Raw genomic sequence first — 22145 nt, forward strand, 5'->3', positions numbered from 1 at the left:
GTTCCGCGTGAGGCTCGGCTATTGGCTGGGCAATCCCGGGCGCAGCGCGGGCGCGAGGAAGGTGAAAACGGAGCGAGCGAGCACGAGCTGTCGGAGCCGTGGCTCGGCGAGATGGAGGAGCTAGATGTGGAGCCGTCGGTCACTGTGGGTTTTCGTGTTCTTCTCTTCCGAATGGTTCTGGGTGGTGCAGCGGAAAGGACCGCTGGAAGAGGGCTGCGGTGGGCGGGAGTTCGCGCTGTTCTCCCCGACCTGGTGCCCTCCAGAGGGTTTGGACTACAACGCCCATCGGCCTCGGCTCGGAAAGCCAACGGTCACAAATGCTGGGAATGTAGTTCAAAAATATCTGGAACTCAGTGGGCAGGGGGAGAGCTCCACCCGGCAGAATTCTAGGCTTTGTTTTGCTTTTTAACTTAAAGAATTCTCAGTAGATTATTTTAAATTGAAAAGAGAATCCACTACGAAGTTGGATTAGGGAGTTCAGTCACTTATCAGAAGAAATGGCATAATAGGACCTATGTCTTACCTTTCTTCTGAGGAGTTCATGGGATATATCCAATGGGAGTCCTGGAAGGAGACACTGAGAAGAATAAGAGAAATTAGATTAACGTTGGATAGAATTCCAGGCAGCTGATTCTGCCCCACTCCCATTTTATCCATAGAGGAATTCTGTGAAGTCGGTTAGGCTGAGAGAGTGTATGAACAGGGATTCGAAACTGGATCACTTTAGTCCTGATTTGAAACTGGATCACTTTAGTCCTGCTCAGACCCTTAGTAACATGTGTTCAATCCATATTTATTTGGTTAATTTGGAAGAGTGATACCCTAAATTTACATCTGGTTAGCACCAAGGCAATTTCTAAGGAACTTCCCCAAACACACCAGAGACTCAGTCCCAGGGTAACTGGCAGTTGCAGCTGATTGTTCTCTTTGGCAGGGTATAGGTCAGCAACCTCCTTGCAGCTGTTGCTTTTCTGGCTGATGAGTGGAGCCAGACTGGTCTTTTCCTCCTCCCTCCTAAACTCGGTCTCCAACCTTGCAGTGGCCCTTGGTCATTTTCTTGATGGGAGAGGCTAAAGTCCGTAACTTCTGCAGTCTACAGGGTGGTGTGATATGCAGGATTTTAAGTCACACAGCACTCTTCCTTTGGATGGGAATGGATGCAGTGCTGAGCTTTTCTGTAGTTTGTTTCAGTCGTAAAATGCAATGCTTGAACTTTTACTAGGGAAACTGTATTAGAATCATAGTTTTACATAATTCCTAGGTACAATGCTATCAGTTCTCACAAAACTTAATACTAAAGCATTTTTTCTTGTTCTAAAAAAAATAACAGAAGCAGGAAGCAAAAACAAGCTGGTGCTAAGTTTTGAGTGAACTACTGAACAAACAGAAGGCAAAACTTCACTGATAGGCTAACATACAAAGTCCATTATAATGCGGGTAGTAACTCTTAAGCTATGGATATATGTGAGGACAGTGCTTTGCAAGAGATATGATAATGACTTCAGAAGAAATAGGGTTGTTTGGCAGATAGTGGGAGATGGCACACACCGGGGAATGAAGTAATGCTGAGATAGAGGAACACTGTATATTTGCGTTCACAAGTGATGCTTGTAGTCAATTGATACATGAGTGGGTATACATTAACTAGCTTTATGCACACTTCCCTGTTTCCCTCTACCTACATGTACTGTGCAAATGTCTGCATAGAGGCAGTGTTCTTGTATACAGCTGTACAGGCAAAGGCTTCCTATCTGCAGATGTTTGGGGGATATGTGTGGATGCCAAGGGGCAGGAGAAACCAGTGTGCCCAGCAGAATGGATGGGTCTGTTTGGCAGAACACCACTCAGCATTGGTCACATGAGGTGTTTTTCTGAAAAGGGTTACTCTCTTAATTCATTTCAGATTTTGCTGCTGCCAGAATCTGTCTTTCCAGATGTATTTAGCCCTTTAAAATTATAGTTTGTGAAAGATTGAAGTCTTATGATATAAGTAACATCTCCATACTTGTCTAACTTACTCTCTGTTTTTTATTTAAAAAACAGCTTATTCCTGGAGTGGACTCTGCTAACAGACAATTATGTTTTGACTGGGGACCTGGTGAGATGCTGGTGTGTGAAACATTGTTTGGATCAGCAGGTTGGCAACTTCTGATATTAATATGCATGTGTTTTTTTAAAAAATGAATTCTTGGATGAGACCAAAACAAAGTGGTGTAATACCCTAGCTTATTTAGGCAGACTTTACCTGGTCCTTGGGCAAGAGCATTTTAGCAGGCCTTCTTTGGTATCATCCTTCCTTCTAAGCAATTTCCCTCATTGTCATCTCTTCTCTAATCTAAAACAAGTCTGATAAATATAAAATAGGAACTGCAGCGATGTGCTGCAGATAGAGTGGCCAAGTGCTTTGCTGCAGAACTACTTGCTAAAACACTTGCTCATCCAGACACAGAACCAAAATGAATACCAGCTTGTACATTATTCCACTTTCAGCCCGGCATTACCTGAAGGCTAAAATCCCCAAGACTGCAGTCCTAAGCAACCTAGTAATATAATATATAATAGAGCTACTAATAAGCACACTATCTAGGGAGTAAGCCTCCCATTAAGAACAATAGGTCCTCTAACCCAACCTCTATCTGAATAAACATGCATAGAACACACCACGAAAGTCTGATTTTGCAATATGTGGTGGTGATCCTTTCAAAGCTCCAGTTTTTATGTTTCTAAGCACAGCTTTGCACAGATACTTTTTACTGATATGTTTTCTTAAATGGTAGCTGAAAAGCTTTGCTACACTGAAGTGCTGTGCCTTAATTTTGCAGTATGCTTACACATCCTACTCCCACTGGATTTCCTTTTGCTTTCATGGTAGCAATTTTATGTGCCTTCTCTCTCTCTCTTCCTCACTCCTTTCCAGCTGTCTTCCTATTTCCCCCTCTTTCACAGAGAGAGAAAACCTAGAAAAGACTGCAGGATCACTGTAAACCAGTCTCTCCACCTGACCCCTACCCTTCAGTATTCATCAGGAACATACACTGCAGGGCTGTTGGGAAGCATTTTTTCCCTAGCCAGAGCCCTTTTCAACCTGTGCTTTATGAATAATGAGCTAAATTTACCCTGGGATCTGCACTAGCAGGTCAGTGAGTTGAAAAATGCAAAGACAAAATGTTCACATTTCATAAGTCAAAAAGAGCTGCTAGCATTTGCCTAGTGGAGAGGATGAACATGCTGGTGTGCAATCATATCAACTTTGGATTTCTCCATTCCATTGCATGGGCAGTTCTCAGCCCTCTGCACGCAGGAGATGTAAACTGCTTTTTTGATCAGTTTTAACCAGGAAGTGATTCTCCAAGCAACTGGTTCACTCCAGTTGTTTGGTGACACAGTTTTTAGTGCGGCTGAAGATGTAACTTCAATAGACAGGGGCATTCCAAGGTAACTAGAAAAGTCACTTTGAATAAGTTCAGGAGGAAAGATTACTTAGATTAGGGTGAGAGAGAAAAGGACTACTTCTAGATAAAGGGTTTGTTCTGTTGTGTTGTTAAAACGTTACAGGGATGTCTTTTTAATTTTATAATGCTTATTTACTAGGAGTTGGCTCCAACTTTCTCATTGTGACTGCAGAATAGATGACTGATAGAATGGGATTTCTGCTTCTTTTACCCTGTAGTCACCCAGCACTGTCTCCAAATTTGCTCTGGAGGGCTGGGGATCATAATGAGGACATTGATCCAAGCCAGTAATGACTACAGCCATATCTATTTCATTTTTCATTTTTTTTTGCAAGAACTTCATTCCACTGCACCTGCTGCTCCATATGTCTAGATGTAAAATTGTTACCTAGACATATTGCCGCTCTTGGCATTAGCATATTAATATGATTAAAGTCCTTGTGAAACTGATTTCAACTCTCAGTGCCAACAATATTAATGAATTCCAACCCCTAAAATCATGAAACACACTGTAATTTGCTTTGAGGATGAATATTGTTTAATGGTAGTGTCCTATATTATTGAGCCTCGTTTTTCTGTTTACATGTAGAGATTGGGTTTTATAGAAGGGCTTCTATGGATTTGTAGACAGTGCTCTACTTACTGGTTTAAAGGCACCAGAAGTAGTTTTGTCTCTGAAGCTAAGTAAGCTGGTCCTGATCAGTACCTGGAAATCCCATGTACACAGTTCATGATCCCTTTGAAGGATCCCTAGAATGCAAATGTAATAAATAGTTCAGCTGTTTGTGGCAGGCATTTTCAAACTGTCTCCCACAATATCTAGAGAGATGCAGGTTTCCCCTTGTCCCATGATAAATTAATAGAGGAAGCAAACTATGAGGGGAGCCTTGCCCGAGGGTGCCTGTTCCTCCATTCAGCCACTCGGTCACATCTTGTGTGAAACTGTGATGTTTTGTGTACATTATTTGGACAGGTGCATTTATTAAAAGATAAACATCTCAACTTCTGGAATAAGTTTAATAACAGTATCTTTATTTCCAAGTCATAATATTAAGGTTGGAGTTACTATTTAGAATTGTTAGTTTATATTTTAAGTTTTCAAAGAATGAATGGTGGCACTTCTCCTGCATTTTGGCTCTTTTGGTATGGTCCAAAATAAGGTCTAAATTCCTAACAGGTCCTGCTATGCCATAAGGCTGACCTGTGCATTATTCTCGTTGTGGATTAATAGTGTATTTTTAGTTAGAACTTCTATGTGGTTTGTTTCAGAGTCTGAAGAGAAAAGGCTGAACTGTCCTTATGTCTACGTTGTTCGCAAAGATCATGACATCTACTCTCACACTTTGCGGAAGCTTTTCAATGAATCACATGGGATCTTTGTTGGACTCCAGAAGGATGAGAAAGAGAAGGTTGGAAAGTCAAGGACTGCACAGTAAGTGATCTAAGGATCTTCTTGCTGTGAGACCATCCAAATAGGGCATGAGGTCTGTAGCAACTGGGGTTCTTTAATTTGCAGCCCCATCCTGTACATGTTTGCTTAGGTTTAATTCCTGCAGTGTTCACTGAGGCTTGCTTCTAGGTGGCTGTGCACACCGAATTGCAGCCTCAGCATATTAATCAGCTTTTTTTCTCTAGATCTTTGCCTTATTCTTCTGTAATGCCTTCTGTTTTCAGTTAATGTGCATTCACTTGCTGACAAAAAGGAGGACAGAAACACCTGTGTAGCACTTTGCAACTCGTGCTGGTTTAGAGTAAGATTGCATCATACCTTTGTTGAAGCACATGGTGTTTGGCAAGGGACTTTTCATAACAGTTTTTCCTAAAAAACACATTCTAATCGGGCCCTTCCGCATTTGGCAGATTGGTTCGAGTGAGCAAAAGCTACCGCTCGGTCATAAGAGCCTGCATGGAAGATTCACATCAGATGGCTAGTAAGTTGTTCTGCACTATGAATGTGAAACCCACGGGGCATGAGTCATAGCAGGTAATTATAAAGGTAATCTATCTGGCTCTTGAACTTGAAATGGCATCCACACACACGGCTTTGTAAGATCAAGTCAGTCTGTACATCTCTCGAAGTAAGATCTGATTCCAATATTGCTCAGCTAAGTAGTTCACTGAGCTTCAGATGGTTGTAGTAATGGCAGTCCAAGCATAGGAGTAGGACAGCTGCTTTTAGAATGCAGCTAATAAAGGTGACATTTAAGCACACAGAATGTTGTAAAGATCTCTCTACGGTATGGAATAAAATAATGGAATAGAACTGACAGGCATTTAAAAGTCTGGAATAAATATGGTCCTGTGCATCATTCATTTTGGAAAAAGGAGAAAAACCTGACTGATACATTTTTCTCTTGTTAGCTTCTGCACAGGACCCAGTAATGCACGTGTACCACAGTACTCAGGTAACTGAAATATTTTTGTCGTCACACTTAGGAAAAATCTTCTGCTAGCATCTTCCATAGACTTTTCCATCCTTGATACATTCTGATGAATTAGCACTTTGGATCTTGTTGGAATATTAGCCAGGGATTATTGTAGTAGGCATATTATCTATGTAGAAGGAATTAAATGGTACTTGCGGAAGAATTCTGAGCACCGAAGGCTTAACTATAAAGCAGTATAAGAAAAATAATTTCCCTAAGAAAAAGAAACTTGAGAAGGAGGTGGGGATTTGGAAGGAGGTGGGGATTGCTTAGCTATTTCTCCAGTTGCCATATTCTCACTCCAAGTCCCATGCACAGAATGCTTTCCCACCAGTTCTCACAGCTGATCTCATCTCTTCCCTGAGATAGTCAAGAGTCTAATATTATGAGTTCAGAGGCACTTAGATCAACTCTGCCCAGAATAGGGAGGAGGGCAAGCACCAGAGTCGGTGAATACATACGTGGATCCCTGGTCATAGAGTGTACAAGTACTTATCCTTTGATTCTTGCTCTGCCCAAATACAGTATGAGATACCCAGACTCTATTTGAGTAGCATCTTGTTCCCAGCAAAACTCATTTGAATGGTTTTAGCCTATGTGAATAGTAATACTCCTGCTATCATATCTCTAGGCTCAAAACATTTGAAGGAGTGTCCTTGTTACCTTCCTGTCTGTTTTTCCCAGGTCTCCATTTTATCTGCGATGGAATTGATCTGGAACCTCTGTGAAATCATGTTTATTGAAGCAGCACCAGGTGAAATAGCATACTTTGGTGTTAGCATGCATCTGGCTCAGACATGTCTCTGCTGCCCTTAGGAGTTAGGTCTCTGTATTAAAATTATGCAAGGGAAGGAAAGGTCCTTCAAAGAGTGATCTCCTTTACTGCTCCTTTCTGTCTTTGGCAAGAAACGCTTAGAAGTTAGATGATCACCACATGTCTCCCTTGTTGATCAAATGTTATGAAAAATAGATGCTAAACAAAAATGCCTTCTAAACTTGAGTGTCTTGCAAACGGAAGTATAAAATGTGGTCACATTTGAAAGAGCATATAGAGGGATTTTTTTTGCTGCTCTAGCCCTTATGCTGACATAACTTTAAGACTGATTTTATGCTGCATGTGCCTAAAGCTCAGTCTCAGAACTGGCTGAGCCATCTGAATTGGGGGCTGCTGTGCCCACTCTTGAGGAACCAGACTGGGTTCCTGAATCTGAGGCTGGTAGCCCGGACGCTTGCAGGCACCTTTGGCTGAGCCTGAGAAGTCCGGAGCTCTTGCCACACCACAGTTGCCCAGCAGTCAGCCGTGAGGGAATGTGCAAGGGAGGGGGCGACACAGATGGGGGTGCTCACCTTGGGGCTGGGGGACCAGCCCTTTAAGGATTCATACTGAGCAGGTGAGGGGGCTTGGAGGGCTTCTCAAGAGGGAAGGGCTCATAAGGCTTTTGTCTGCCATCTGATTCATAAATCACAATTCTATAACACCCAATTCATAGGGATACATGCAACATGTAGGGCTATGAGCTGCTTTTGAGCCATTGCGAGTACCTGCTGCACATGGATCAGCCAGGTACCATCGTATATAAGAGTTTATGTATCAGGGTTGGGAAGTAGAGAGGGAATAGCATCTTGTAGTATGTACATTGAGTACACAGCTGGCCTCACTACAGAAAATGAAGTGCTGACTTCTGTGTTGGGAATTCTAGAGGAATGTCTCCTTCCATATGAGCCTGCCTGGACCTTGAGATCCTCTGGAGGTCCTCCTCCGAGAGCCCTCCTTGAAAGAGGAGGGCTGTTATGAGAAGGGGGGCCTTTTCTGCTGTAGCGCCCCCATTACGGAACTCCTTCCTCAGAGTTGTGCCTGGTGCCAATGCTTTATTTGTTCCAGTGCCAGGCTACACCCTTTTTGATTACCCAGTTTTAAAATTGTTAAATGGTATTTTAGTTATTTTAAATGGTATTTTATTTTAGCATCATGTATTGGCACCAGTGAGTTTTAATTGTTTTATTGTTGAATTAATATTTTGTGAAAAAAATTGTATACCATCATGACACTTTTAATGAATGATGGTAGAGAAAAATTCTAAATAAATAAAAAATCATCTTGTGTGAAGTTGCTAGTCACTAATGTGAATCAGTGTACAACAGGGTGACTTCTTTCAAGAGTTGTAGCTGCCATAATTTGTCCTGAAGGCCAGAGTGTAGTTTAAAGGGGGAGGAGGGTGGAAGAGTGCGCAAGGTGATGAGCTTCTGTGTTTTTTAAGGGGCCTGGGGAAACCAAATTCCTTAAGACCAAATCTGTGTGTTTGCATCCAAGAACAAGAGGCTAAAAGTTAAAGCCAAGCAGGAAGCTTATAGAAATGTGTTTATTTTTTCCCCAGCTGGTTCTCTGCTGTGTCTCCTCCTTGACTGGGTTCGGCTTCACGTGTGCGATGTGGACAACATGGTTTGTGAACTTCTGAGGAGTGAAAATCCAGCAAAGCACGAAAACTTCTGGAATGTGGTAAATCTGGACTGTCCCTTTTCAGAGCGCACACACGCCTGCTCTTTGCGCCTGGAAAGATGCCTTCTTGGGCCAAGTGGCATCATTTCAGCTTATATCAAATGGAACCATCCCAAGGGAGGGAGGCCTTGTTTGAGCCAGCTTTCATTGTGAATTGGAAGCCCTGCGTCCCAGGCCTTTTCAGGGTCTCATAGTGCAAGATGTTTTGCCTGTGAAGCCAGCATGCAAGACTGCGGCTGGGAGCTTTGTGCCTGGGACGTGCGTAGTCCAGGGTGCATCCGCAGCCGTCATGGTCAGCCGTGCTCGCTGGCAGCATGCTGTTTTGCGGCAAATGCAGGAATGGAGGACTACTGGCCTGCAGAGAGTCATTTACGTTGGTGCGACTGGACGTGCTTGCCAGGACCGATTAACCCTACTTGTCCCATTTTAGATGTTGTTCTAGCGTCTGACTGTGCCACTGCAGTACTGCATGTGCACAATTAGGCCATTTTATTTATTTGTTTATTTGGAGTGCTTGTATGCCGCCCCATTCGCATATGCCTCGGGGTGGCTTCCAATCAAATAAATAACAGTATACAAAAATATACAGAATTGGAAACATCCCAGAGTTAGATAGAAGCAATAAATAATTTAACATTCAATTAAAATAACATTTAAATAAAAAGGTCTTGGCCTGGTGCCGAAAAGCAAATAATGACGGCGCCAGGCGGACCTCTCTGGGGAGCGCATTCCACAGATTTCTGAGATCTGACTCCATAGTGTCCTATAACAATCCTTTTTGTTTGGTTTCAGGTAACGATTTTTGTGCTTCAGGGCCGGATGGATGAGGCACGACAATTGCTTTCGAAGGAAGCCAGTACCCATCCGACTTCTGCGAACATGTGCAAAATTTTAGATGAACTGATGAAGAAGATGCCCGTCCTCTGTGTATGTAGACATCTTCTTTCATACAGTCCCATTGGGCTTGGTTTAGCAGGGTTTTGTCTGCAACAGTTGTCTCTACTTGGGCAGGTGCAGACTTTCCAAGATACCCAGCAGAAGTCTTAATTGCCACACTGTCTAGCGTTTTGTTAAACTGAAGATGTTGGGAACTGAAATCAGGGCTTTCCACATGCAAAACAAGGGGTCTGCCATGGAACTGTGAAGATTACTGTGCTTTTTAATACTAGTTTCCTTGGTGTATGAGTAAGAAATAAGTTTCTCTTGTGTTTGCAAAGTAGTGATAACCTTTGACAGAGCTACAAGAAGAATATTGTGCCTGGGCATCAGCTATATTCCCATGTATTTGGAAAGAAGTTGTATTAATATTACTGTATTCTGTATATGTGTAGGCAGAGGAATTTGTTAGCAGAACATTGTCCTGCTTGCTGTTTCCCAAGAGAGGTGCTTTGTAATACAGTATTTACCTCAGAGTCTCAAATTGTGTGTCCCTTTCATTGTATGCAACAATATATATATATAGAAATGCTATTTCTCTTTTCATGGAAGTTTTCCATGCACTTGTCAGGGGAATTTTAGAGACACTTTTCCATACGAAAGAAATTTACATACTTGTATATCCTTTTCTAGCCTGGTAACACCCAGACTTTGACAGAGATGGAGCTGAAATGGCAGCACTGGCATGAGGAATGTCAGCGGTTCCTGAAAGATGGGACCTTTGCTTCTCACCCTCACTTGGAGACCCTCTGCAAGGTATGTGGGCTTCAAGAATGAAGTTTGGAGGTGAGCCAGTGGTAGATTTAAAGCATGTCAGACACGTATTCTGTGGTGGGGATCTTGCAGTGAAGTACTGAAGGAAAAGATTGGAGGCTGTCTCTGCCTTTTTATATCACTGTTGCCACTGCATCACTCGCAACGAAGAACCCCTAGCAAATGGCCTTTCCTTAGGGCGAAAAGATCAAAGTAATGGTCTGTGCAGGTGCTGATGGGGGCACTTCAGGTGTTGGCTTCTTTCTCCTTTGTCCTTTAGATCCTCCTGGGTGATGAGAGCACCATTCTAGAGAAGAAAGACCTCATGACGACCTGGTACCATTTCCTGGTAACCCGGCTCTTGTACACTCATCCTACTGTGAAGCATATGGAACTCCATCTCTATGCACAGGTGACCTGAGACAGCCTGCCGTTAGAGTAGAGCCAGCCACAGGTTTCTCTGCTCCACAAGCAGAAAGGCAATTGGTAGTGGTGTCCAGCATTCTTTGGCTTCCAGTGTGCCTTTTAAGTGGGAGGAGGAAGGGATGGCGCCATACTAGAAGGACTGCACGTGTGCAGAGTGCAGGGGCATTCAGCACATCCACAAGGGCACCGTCCATCACTTCTTGCCAGCAGTTCCCACCAGAGGTTTAAGAAAGCTTAAGGTTCTGGTTGGAAAGCTCCCAACACCACTCTGTTATATACACCAGATGCTGCCTTAGCAAGTCAGGGTCTCCCGCCTATTTCATACGGGTGCCAGCCCTGCTTTGGATAACACAACTGTTACCGTGACTTTGCTTGGACCTGTGAACAGGCAAAGTTGGTCCAGGGAGCTGTTGATGTGTGTTGTGAGGAAGTTGCTTGATTACTAGATATTTTGAACATACTTTATTGAGAAATCGAAGGGTGGATCCTTTTCCACACTTTTCAGCCCATGTTTCGTTTATCCTTCTTCCCTATACTGCAGGAGCATAACCAGGCCACAAACTTTCTTGGTGCTGAACTTACCTTACCTCTTTGCATTTTCCACAGTCTAGCCTGGATTTGTTCCTGGGAGGAGAGAGCAGCCCGGAGCCTTTAGACAGCATCTTACTGGCAGCCTTTGAATTTGATATCCATCAAGTGATTAAAGAATGCAGGTGACTTTATCATCCCTTTTTTTGCTTTCGATTGCTCGCACTGCACTCTCTCAACTTCACAGTGAAATTTCTTGTGTGCTTTAAGAGACAAGGATTCTTGTAAACAGCCATGGATGTAAGAAATTGGAAAGTCCCTTTAAAACAAAAAATTAGTGGCAGAAGCATTCACCAGACAAATGTGGTTCTTTTTCAACCTAATAAAGTTTACTACATTGGATGGGGGAATGTTGTCATTTTTTGGAGAATTAGAAAAAAAAGTGTGTGTGTGTGTGTGTGTGTGTGTGTGTGTTGAGATTATAAGCTTATGTTTCTTCCCTTGGATTTCTTGTATGCACAGCATTGCCCTGAGCAACTGGTGGTTTGTGGCTCATCTGACAGACCTCCTAGATCACTGCAATCTTCTTCAGTCTCACAACCTCTAGTGAGTAGACCTTTCTTTATTTGATGTGTCTGTTCAGTGGCCAGACACCCCTAGAGGTGGGGCAACTGGACAGCTTCCTTTCTCAGCTTGTAGTGCCCAGCAATTCCAAGGGAAAATATGTATGGTCTGGCAACACTTCATGGGAGAACTGTATTGTTCGTAGCTTATGAAATCGGGTTGGTTCTTAAATGCCTTGACTTAAAACTAAGACTCAGTTTTAAGCACCTTCTCTTGGCATTTATGTTGCTTGTCAGAGTGTTAACATTATTCATGGCTATCATCTTTGTAATTCTGCAACCATCCTACAAGATAGGCCAATGTTGTTATCACTGTCATTTTCTGGACATGGAGCAAAGTCCAAGAGAACGGTAGGTGAGATTTAAAGGAGGGGCTCCCACCTCGCATTCTTGGCTCTTATTGGTAAAGCACAACTGAAAATCTTACTTTCTTTTCGCTGTCAGCAATCCTGTGGCACATGTGACTGGATGTGCCTGTATGGCATTCTGATCGGACAGTTGCCCTCCAGTGGTTGCCTTGTTTGGATAAAGCATTTCTCCTGCCTCTTGTCCAACGAGGCCTTTCCATGAGATTTTTTTAGGGGTGCTTAGCAGTTCATATTGTCCATAAAGAACAATAGGATTTTAAGTATGGGGTACAGTACTGCATTTGTCACCTTGGAATAACAAATAGAGAATGTCTGATTTCAGGATATATTTAAATAACTTTTTGCCTCCCTTCCCTGAGGGTTCTAAAAGGGGCAGGGAGAGGAAACAGTAGCAAAAGCTTTCTAGCCAGATGTTGTTCCCGCGTTCACATCTAAATGTGGGCTGTTCTCTTTCGTACATGCTGTGCATGAAGAAGGTTCTTGGGTTGATCTGCTGCGTCTCCAGTCAGGTGTGTCTGTTGTAGCTGGTGCTGGGAAAAATCTCTGTGGTCTTAGAGAGCCGCTGCTAGTCCAAGTGGACGGTACTAAACTAGATGGATCAGTGCAGTGCCTTGGTAGGAGCAGCTTCACCTGCTGATAGCCCAACGAGGCTTGGATAGAGGCTTACAAAAGACTCTCCCAGTAAAATCACGTTGGAGTCGAGTAGCAGGAACAGAAATAGGGAGGTATCTGCAGGCAACCGTTCTGTCCAGGTCCTTGGTTTTCCGCACTGTTGGTAGCAGCACCCACTGAAGACCTCAGAGGCTTGGAGGTGGGGCTGCGCAGCTGGAAGATGCTCAGCCCATGATGGCCGTCTCTCTCCTATTTGCTAGCAGGCTCTTCCATAGCACTGCTGAGGCAAGGGAGGTAGCCCTTGCTCAGCCTGCGAGGAAGGCAAGTTTTCCTTGGGCTCTAGACTGAAATGCAGGCAGCCTCCACCACTTCCCTTTGACCAGAGGTGTATCTCCTCAGCCACTTCATTGAGGAAAGCAAAAACTGTGGAAGCCTTCCCTATGGCCCCAACTTCACAACGAGGCATTTCCTTTAAATATTTTGACATGCTCTTCTTCAGGCAAGAGAAATTTATTCCCTTTTGGAAATGTCTTTTGTGGAACAAACCAAAAGCTGTTCTTACCCCGGAATGCTGAGCGGACTGTTCTCGGTGGTTGACTGGGCTCTCTCCTTTTGGCAAAGTGCAAAGCAAACATGGACTTCTTACCCATTCAGAAGTGAGGTTGACACTGGGCTTAGGAGGTTTGACAGTGAAAGTATTATATCTGAAGAAATCTTTCCTTCAGTGGAAGTGATAGTATAATACTGGGAAATTTATTACAATCTCGTCTTCTTTTAGCTTTGGTTCCAATATGCGTGAATACCTCCTGCTGGAATATGCTTCTGGACTCTTCTCCCATCATAGGTAACAATCAGTTTCCGTTTGTTCATTTGTTTTCAAAAGCCACCCTGAAGGAAAACAGGTTGACAGACACACGAGAAAGTGACAGTTAGGCAGGAATTCTGGAAGGAAGAAAACTACGAAACACCATCCAGCCCACCAGAGAGAATTTGGCCCATCTGAAATAACACATGTTTCAAGTTTGTGAGCACAGCCAAGATAGTATTTATGGTATCAGTTTTACCTAAATGGCTTCTAGGTAGAGGAAAAGCCAGTTTAAGTGCACTGCAAACCTGAAGATTCTTCTGCTGCGTGAATGTAGTGTGCCATTTGACACACAGGTGCATTCACCTTAGTCTGAGCACCAAAATGTTTTACTTTCATGTCATCTTTTATATTCTGGCTGGTTTCTTCCATCAAGTCTCTGAGTTCCCAAGCACCATCAGAAAGTGTGGGAGCTGGGCTGCTGTTTTACCTATTTCAGAAAAAAAAATACACTATTTTCATTATATCCCAAAGAGGTTCACAAAGTAATTTTCTAACAGAGGACAGTAAAAATAATAAAATACTAATTAAATATCCATAATTAACATAACCAAGGATAGGTGGCAGAGCTGATACAGCTTAACTGTTGGACTGTTGGACTGAGACTTGGAAGACCTGGGTTCTTCTTCCCACTTGGCCACGTTCACCAGGTGACTTTGGTCCACTCTCAGCCTAACCTCCCTCACAGGGTTGCTGTGAGGATAAAATGGAGAAGGGGAGGACCTTGTAAGCGGCCTTGAGATCCTTGGGGCAAATAAATGTTTGTTGTTGGCAGAAACCCTCCACAGTAGGAGGACATTGTCCCACATGGTTGTAGTGCATTTTATATGGGGCTGGTGCGTTCGGGAAGGCTCTCTCCTGTGTCATAACGTGGTGAACATCGGTAGGCTGTTGTCCCCTTTCCCTCAGAGTGTTAAGACCAGGGTGGCCCATGCAGAAGAAGGTGCCCTCTCAGGTAACCAGGTCCTCAGCTGTTTGTAAACCATCCGGAACACCATGAACTTAGCTTGGTAGTCATCTGGAAGCCGGTGCAGGAGTTACAAGCTCCTCGGAGTAACAGGTCCAGCTTTCTGCACTAGCCGTAGCTTCCGACCCACTCTCGGGGCCAGCCCCATACGAAGTGCACTAGAACAGGCCAGTGCTGAGCTTATGAATGTATGGACCACTGTGGCTGGGCTAGCCCAGGTCGAGAATGCTTGTAGCCGTAGCCGCATCCCCTTAGGTGGGTCGTGGGCGCTCACTGGCCCTCTAGTGATGGAGAGCATCCCCAGACAAGATAAGTATCCCTGCAGAGGGAGTGCAAGGCCAGCTGGGACAGATAAATCATCCAGTTTCCAGACCAGGAAGCATCCCCCTCCCCAAGCCTCTTTCTTACCAGGGCATGCTTGGTTGATTGGCCCTCATCCAGCCTGCCACTGGATCTTGGTCATGCCTGGCACAGGGAAACAGAATGAGCTGTTGTCCTCATACGGGTGACACCCTCAGCCAAATCCCCTCATGGCTATTCCCAGTAGATTCGCATCAATGCTAGCAAGCCCCGGAGACAAGATCCTGCCACGTGGCACCCCACAGCGGAGGGGCCAGGAGCAGCCCCCCAGCGTTGCTCTCTGCATCTGACCCTGCAGGTAGCAGCATAATGCTGCAGTGGGGCACCTCCTTCCCCATTGCGTGAGCCAGTCCAGGTAGATGCCAGGATCCCGTGGTAGCACAGCTATAGAACAGTGATACATGCCTGGGTAAATTCCTGGTTGGATTACTGTATTGCGCTCTATGTGGGGCTGCCCTTGAAAACAGTCCGCATACTTCAACTGGTACAGATAGAGCTGATGGGGGCCGGTCATTATTCCCGTAACGCCGGTCCTCTGTCAGCTCCACTGGCTCCCAATTGCAGTCTGGGCCCAATTCAAGGTGCTGGTATTAACCTATAAAGCCCTAAAAGACTTGGGACCAGGATACCTGAAGGTAACACCTCCTTCCTTATATGCCCTCCCGCCCCTTAAGATCGGTAGGGGAGGCCTTGCTCCAGGAACCCTCTTTGTAGGAAGTATGGAGGGTGTCTACCTAGAGGAGGGCCTTCTCTGCAGTGGTGCCCAGACTATGGAGTGCACTCCCCAGAGAGGTCTGCCTGGCGCCAATGTTGTACTCCTTCTGGCGCCAGGTAAAGAACTTTTTATTTAACCCTCATTTTAATAATCAAGGGTTTTAGCTGTTTTAAGATATTTTTTCCTTCCCCACAGTCGCATTTTCTAGTCTTTTCCTTCTTTTTCTTTTCTCTTAGTTTATGATGCCCTGTTTTATATTGTTTTAATAATTGTGGTTTTATTACTGTGTTATTGTAATTTGACATTATGTAAGCCATCCTGAGTGCTTGTTGGAAGGACAGGATATACATGTTTGTAATAAATAAGCAAGCAAGCACGCAAGCAAGCAAGCAAGCTGCTTGAGAGGTCAAGGAGAAACAACAGGGCACACTCCCTACCTGCTGTCTCTCTTTTGAGAAAGGTCATCTGCCAGGGCTAATTGGAGTTAATTTCAAGGGTACCTCTCCCCAAAAAAAATCCCTGCACATATCGGCACCATTAAAACAGAAAAGAATCTGCATATTGGCTCATCTTGCTACAGATCAAGGCAGTGCCAGCAGGGGAAAAAGGGATGGAACCAGAAGAATTTATCAAGGTTTTACTCCCCAGACAGAAGCTGCATACATCCCTACAGGCTACTAAAAGGTAATTCTGGGAGAACTCCCTCCTGGAAAGAGCCAATAAATATTTCTTGTTCCTCCTTTGTTTCTCCTTTGTAGTTTATGGCAACTCGCAGTAGACTATTTTGACCACTGTCCAGAATATGGCAGAGCATACTTAGAGCATCACATTGAACGAATCCCTCTGGAAACAGAGCATAAAGCCCTCAAAGTCCTGAGGATCTGTGAGCAGCGAATGTTGAGCGAGCAAGGTAGATATCCCTGGATCTTGGCTGCTTGTAAAAATCTTTCAACGTCTTTTTCTTTTAAAGTGTTAATTGAAGTGTCACTTACTGAGCATACCTGCTTTTCCACCCCACAAAGTTCGTAGCATCTGTAAAACCATGGCCATGAAAGCTGTCCGGAATAATCGCCTGGGCTCAGCATTGTCTTGGAGTATCCGAGCAAAGGATGCTGCTTTTGCCACCCTCGTATCAGACAGGTAGGCTTTAAAGCAAGGAGAACCATTTTGTCAAGATGCAGTCACACAAAGAGGTTGGGAAACATGGTTTTGGGGATAAAATGGCTGTTGGGAGACAACACTGTTCAAAACTGGCCTCTGGTGTCCTGCTAGATGGTGACCTCATGGTTGCTTGAGGTGGCTTGTGCATGACCACATTTAGGGTTCCTTCTCGACAAGGGACAAAATCTTCTGATGTAACATGCTTATTCTGTTTAGCCCCTTTTTCTGTACAAGGCAGCTGGGCGGGGACCTAAAGGTAACCCACTCACAGAGCACGGACCCTAAGATAGCATGCCAGCTGTTAGGAGTCAATGCTGTCTAATTGCAGTCAGATGCTCCAGCACCCTTGCATAACTTTGTAAAGAAAGCTGTGGTGCATATAATGACCATCCCACAGTTTGCATACTATGGCTTGTTTGGGAGTGTGCATGCTGGCTTCCCATTATTTGCCCATGCCCATTTCCCTAAACAACCTGAGGATATTGCAGGCACTAAACAACCTGTCCTTGGGTCCATCTCCCTGCTGTGCTAGCCAGAAACTCTGGATTGTTGATGGAGAAATGATCCAGAGTTCGCTCCCACTGGTTCCCATGCACTTCCAAAAAACGGGGGTCCCAGGCACAGTGAGGAACCTCCCTCCCCATATGGTGAGCTGTATGTTGATGTTAAGGTCCGGCAGCCAGCGGCATTCCAAGGCAACAGAGGTCATTCTTTCTGGATCCTAGGCACCAGCTTTAAAAATCTGGGAAAGGGCTTGAGGCTGGAATTCCTTGGAACCAGCAAGAGAGACAAGGGAGTGTGTAATCGAGCTACCTTGGGGGGCAAATTCAAGTTTCCTGTTTGCAGGTTGTCATTTTCAGGGAAACTGAATGTGTTTATTTAGCAAAGGAATGATTTGCTACTTCTGCTTGAGTTCTGCAAGTAGAACTCCTCTGTGGAGGAAGTGGCATGAGTTAGCTAGGGTCTAGTAAGATCATCTGCAAGCAGCCCCGGTGCCCCCATTGGGGGATACGATCATCCTTCTGCCCACATCAGGTGCAGGTTTAAAACTGCACAGAAGCACAGGTGTGGTCTGAGAAGCAGCAGCAAGCCTTTTAGAGGGTAAGACTGAAATGTGCCTTCGGACAAGAAAAATGTGCTGTGACTATTAAATGTTTGGGAAACACTGCAATAGGTGCCAAAGGCGATTTTCTTCACAGAAGTGGGGGTTGCATCTTTAGAATGCAAGGCGAGGACTTGCTGGACTGCACTGGCAAATGGTGCAAAACAGGTATTATGAGTGCTGACCTGCTTTGCTCCCATCATACCCTCCTAGATTTCTGAAGGAATACTGCGAAAAAGGCACCTTCTCGGACCTGGACCTCATTGATAACTTGGGCCCATCCATGCTGCTTAGTGATCGACTGACATTTCTTGGTGAGAGCAACTATATAGTGTCTTTCTTAAAAAAGGAATGGTGATGTGGCACATTCCTGAGATGGCCCCACAACTTGTGGCAACTTGACCGCAGTGTGTCCTGAGGTGCCTGTGTACAGGATCCATATCAGGAAAAAACAAGGGCATAAACTATGGAATTTGGTACCACAGATTGTATTGATGACTACCCACTTGGACAGCTTTGAACAAGGATTAGAGAAAGTCATAGAGGAGAAGGTATCAGTGGCTGTTTGTCCTAAGTGGTTATTCTATTTTATAGATCGATTGTGTGTGTGTGTGTGCGCGCACGCGCTGTTCCTGGGGAATACAAGCAGGAAGTTACTAATTTATGGCCTGTTTGTGGGCTTTCTGTGAGCATCTTGATGTTCCTTGTGCGAACTGAGTACTGGCTGTATTTGGCCTGATTTGACATGGCTCCTCCTGCATTCAACAGTGCCAAGTGGCATTGCTCCCCTTGCTCATGCTCCCCTTGTGGAAGATAATCATCTGTAGTTAAGTAAATAGGCTGTCTAAGCTGCTTCCTATTTGTGTCACGAAGGGCATTTTTGTTTGAACAACACTGTTTTAGGAGGCAAATGTTTTTAGATGCACCAGTAGCATATGTGGCTATTCTACTGTTGTCGGTCTTGTCCTGGGATTGTTATCAGTAAATTTTGCTTATTTAACAACAAAAAGGCTGGGCAGCCCTATTGCAGTTTTGGTGGTCTAGAGACAAAGAAATGGCTTTAGAAGCCAGTGGTGTGATATTCTGCAAACTGCAAAATGTTAAGCTGACTTAACATTTGGTTGTAGGGAAATACCGGGAATTTCATCGGATGTATGGCGAGAAGCAGTTCTTTGCAGCAGCCAAGCTGCTCTTGATGTTGATGACAGCTCGCATTGCTCCATGCTCCTTCTGGATGACCTTGTTGACTGACGCACTTCCCCTCCTGGAGCAGAAAGAGGCAAGTGTGGTATTTCTGAACCATGAATCACAAGCTAGTGGTGGTCGTTGAGGGAAGGCTTCCCATGTTTGGAGGGACCCTCACTGAGCAGGGGAGCATTTAGTCCCAAAAACCTTTCAACAGGAGCCCAGAAATCTCCAATGCTAGAGTGTTGTCAAGATTCAGACAGTGGTGGTGGATTAGCTATCATGTGCACTCAGTGTAATTGCTAAAACTCCAGCAGTGGTGTTCCTAGAAGAGACACACACGTGTGATCTTTCTCTTTGATCGTCTGCCTTTGACGAAACGAACTCATTACAATAAAAGCTTTGTTTTCCTGCAGATGGGATCAGTTCACCTTGATGTTTACTGTAAAATACAAAGGGCCCCTGAGGTTCAGTTTGCCCATTCTAATTTTGCAAAGAGCTCTTCCCCATTAGAGTTGGTAGACTCTGAATATGGTGGATAATGTAGGTGCTGATCTATAGAAACCAATTCTGTCTGTCACTGGTCCGGAGCACACCACTGCCAAGATGTGAAAGCATCCTCTACCACACCAGTGTTCATGTGTATTACACTGGAATTAACTAAAAGCTATCACTAACCAAAGAAATCTAAATAAATTTAACATCAGCACACAGCGTAGATGTTAATTTCAGCATTTTCTTTATCAGCCACTGAAGTAATACTGTTCATGTTTGGAGGCCTGACTTGCTATGAAGCTCTGGCTTAAAAGCTCACCCAAGAGATAAATAAATTTTGGAGAAAATGCAAATTAACTACCACTTTCTTTCAGGTAATATTCTCTGCTGATCAGACGTATGAATTAATGAAATGCTTAGAAGATGTGACAGCATCAGAGTTAAAAAAGAAGCTGCAGGTAATCCTGTTTCTGGGCAAGTGCTTAGGGTTCTCTGACATTTTATGAATTGAACAGGTACATGTAGGGCATGATCTAGCCAATGCTGAGCCCTTTTATGATTCACTGACTTAAGTGGGAAAAGTTAAAGCGTATGCGTCACCTTCCTGTAGAGCTCAATGAGCTGGGGAAAAGCATTAAATGAATAACTCCCATTATATTTCATCTGTCTGCATAAAAATGTAATTCGCATATACACAAACCCCCCACTGTTCGTATTATTGTGCTATGTAGCAGAGCTCTGGAGCGAGCTGTAGCCCTACTCTAGCTTCATGTTCACATAGTGGCAGGCACATATTTGCCTCTGTGTAGTGTGTTATGTGATGCCGTCTGCCAATTACCCCTCTCCTTCCCTGCGCAAGTTGCCTGGGATGCAGAAGGCTTTAGGGAAAGGCAGAAAAGTCTCTCTGTTGCATGGCAGCATTTTAAGGCAAAAACCTGCATTGCAAGATGCCTTCCTTCTATGTCTAAGGACAACACAGACTCACTTGTGTGAATAGTTAAGAAAAATAGAGGGATTTCTGCCATTCTTTATCGCATCCACACCTTTTTGGAAGGAAAAAGAGCAGCGGCAGCTCCAGGTTTGAGGGAACCCTTGGGGAAGAGCCTTGTAATGGCATGATCGGCAAGATGACACTGGCAGCAGTGCTGGTGGCTGGTTCTAGCCATTGTTCCCATTCCTACAATGCCCCAGGCAGACAAGAAAAGCTTCTTAGGTTTGCACTATAGGTGCAGAAAAATTGTAAAGGTAACGAGATGGCTTTTTCTCATGGTGAAGACATTCTGATACTCCTAGAGGAGGAGATAAAATCCAGGATATATTATCTGATATCATAGTTCCAGCCTCCTGCTGGTGCAGGACACCAAGTCACACCATCCCACTCAGGTGGCTGCCCAGTTTCACCTTGGGTGTCCCCAGTGTGGCAACTGGTTCCACTGTCGTACTGCTCTGACAGTGATTTGGCAATATTTTAAGATTACTTTTGTTTCTAGGATGATGATGCTGAAACAATGAAGGTGGAAATGTTGCGGCTTGCTCTGGCACGAAACCTCGCACGAGCCATTGTAAAAGAAGGCACGGTGGAAGAACCATGACAGCTGCTTATTAGAGTAACTCAAAAACATTGCTTTGTTTTACTGTACATAACTGTGGCGGGGGGGTTTTCTAAGAATAAATGTCATATTTTGCATCTCTCTTGTAATCCCCTTTCCACTGAATTCAGAAATTCACAATCTGCTGTTCTAGACTTCATTAAGGTTGCAGTCCATTTGTTCAACTGAAGTAGCACCCAGTATGAGCTATGCACCCAAAATCAAAGGACAAATATCTTTATTCATTACACAATTAAGAAAATCATCTGTACTGAGGCAGCTATAACTGCCTCCTGTCCTCAACACCTAGAAATTATTCCCAGCATCTTGGATTTTCTTCATTTAGTCCATAAGGCCAAGTAAAAAAGTGCAACACAATGTACAAGGTGTCAAGGATTTTGTCCCTGTTAACTTAAGAGCAGGGAAGCCACAGAAACACACATCCCTGTCTATAGAAATGATGGGGGAAAGAAGAGATTAACAGATTCCATTGTAAAACCAAATAAAAAGCAATCTGCTCCCACATCCCTCTGGGATCAGAAACTGACTGCTGAACTTTCTTGCAAGGCAGAGTCAAGACTTAATGGGGTTCCCCACTTCTAGGAGGTGGAGTTATTGACATATTTAGCCCTGCTTTATGCAGAAGAGGGAATTAATCCTTCCCTGCCTGATCCATTTCCTCGCTAACCAAGGGCAAGCAAGCTTCCTCCTGCTTCCAGGGCCTTTAGAATGGTCTGTACAATCAAAATAAGCCACTGCGGCTTTATTTAAACGGGGGCCACGCAGGGCGTACTTTCCATCCTCACTGCCCCAGCATGGCTTGTCACGTTGTCTTGAGTCCAGGTGGCATGGCTTGTTTGAGGGGGAAGCAACCTTCCGCCCAGGGGTGCTGTTAAGTCACTGGAGGGGTCTCCTCCCCTCCAACAAGGCATGCCACCCTGGTATGGATGGCATGACACACCATGCTGCTGTAATGCTCACATATATCGCATTTGGCACGCTCCATGGTTTAAAGAACCCACCGAAGCGTATTTTGATTACCAAAACCTATTCATGGTCCTTTCTTCCACAACCCTTGTCAAGAA

General features: G+C 44.4%; 1 protein-coding gene across 3 annotated transcripts; it reads left to right on the plus strand.

Moving 5' to 3' along the window:
• Positions 1–41: 41 nt before the first annotated feature.
• On the plus strand, positions 42–21162 carry NUP85 (nucleoporin 85). 3 transcript variants are annotated; one of them, XM_044453566.1, is made up of 19 exons: positions 42–144; positions 2044–2137; positions 4722–4884; positions 5313–5383; positions 5814–5857; positions 6563–6632; positions 8254–8375; positions 9168–9302; positions 9945–10067; positions 10345–10476; positions 11097–11203; positions 11541–11624; positions 13400–13465; positions 16287–16438; positions 16551–16668; positions 18005–18105; positions 18919–19070; positions 19846–19929; positions 20962–21162. In XM_044453566.1, exons 1-19 carry the CDS (start codon positions 112–114, stop codon positions 21061–21063), a joined length of 1953 nt encoding a protein of 650 aa, XP_044309501.1. In that variant the 5' UTR covers positions 42–111; the 3' UTR covers positions 21064–21162. The 3 variants fall into 3 exon arrangements, with proteins under 3 accessions (XP_044309501.1, XP_044309504.1, XP_044309503.1); XM_044453569.1 differs by lacking the exon at positions 5814–5857 and having other exon boundaries at positions 6510–6632; XM_044453568.1 differs by lacking the exons at positions 42–144; positions 2044–2137; positions 4722–4884; positions 5313–5383 and adding an exon at positions 5413–5436.
• The last annotated feature ends 983 nt before the right edge of the window (positions 21163–22145 follow it).

This window comes from Varanus komodoensis, unplaced genomic scaffold (genome assembly GCF_004798865.1).
Source record: "Varanus komodoensis strain SLA01 unplaced genomic scaffold, ASM479886v1 scaffold7_1, whole genome shotgun sequence".
NCBI lineage: Eukaryota > Metazoa > Chordata > Lepidosauria > Squamata > Varanidae > Varanus > Varanus komodoensis.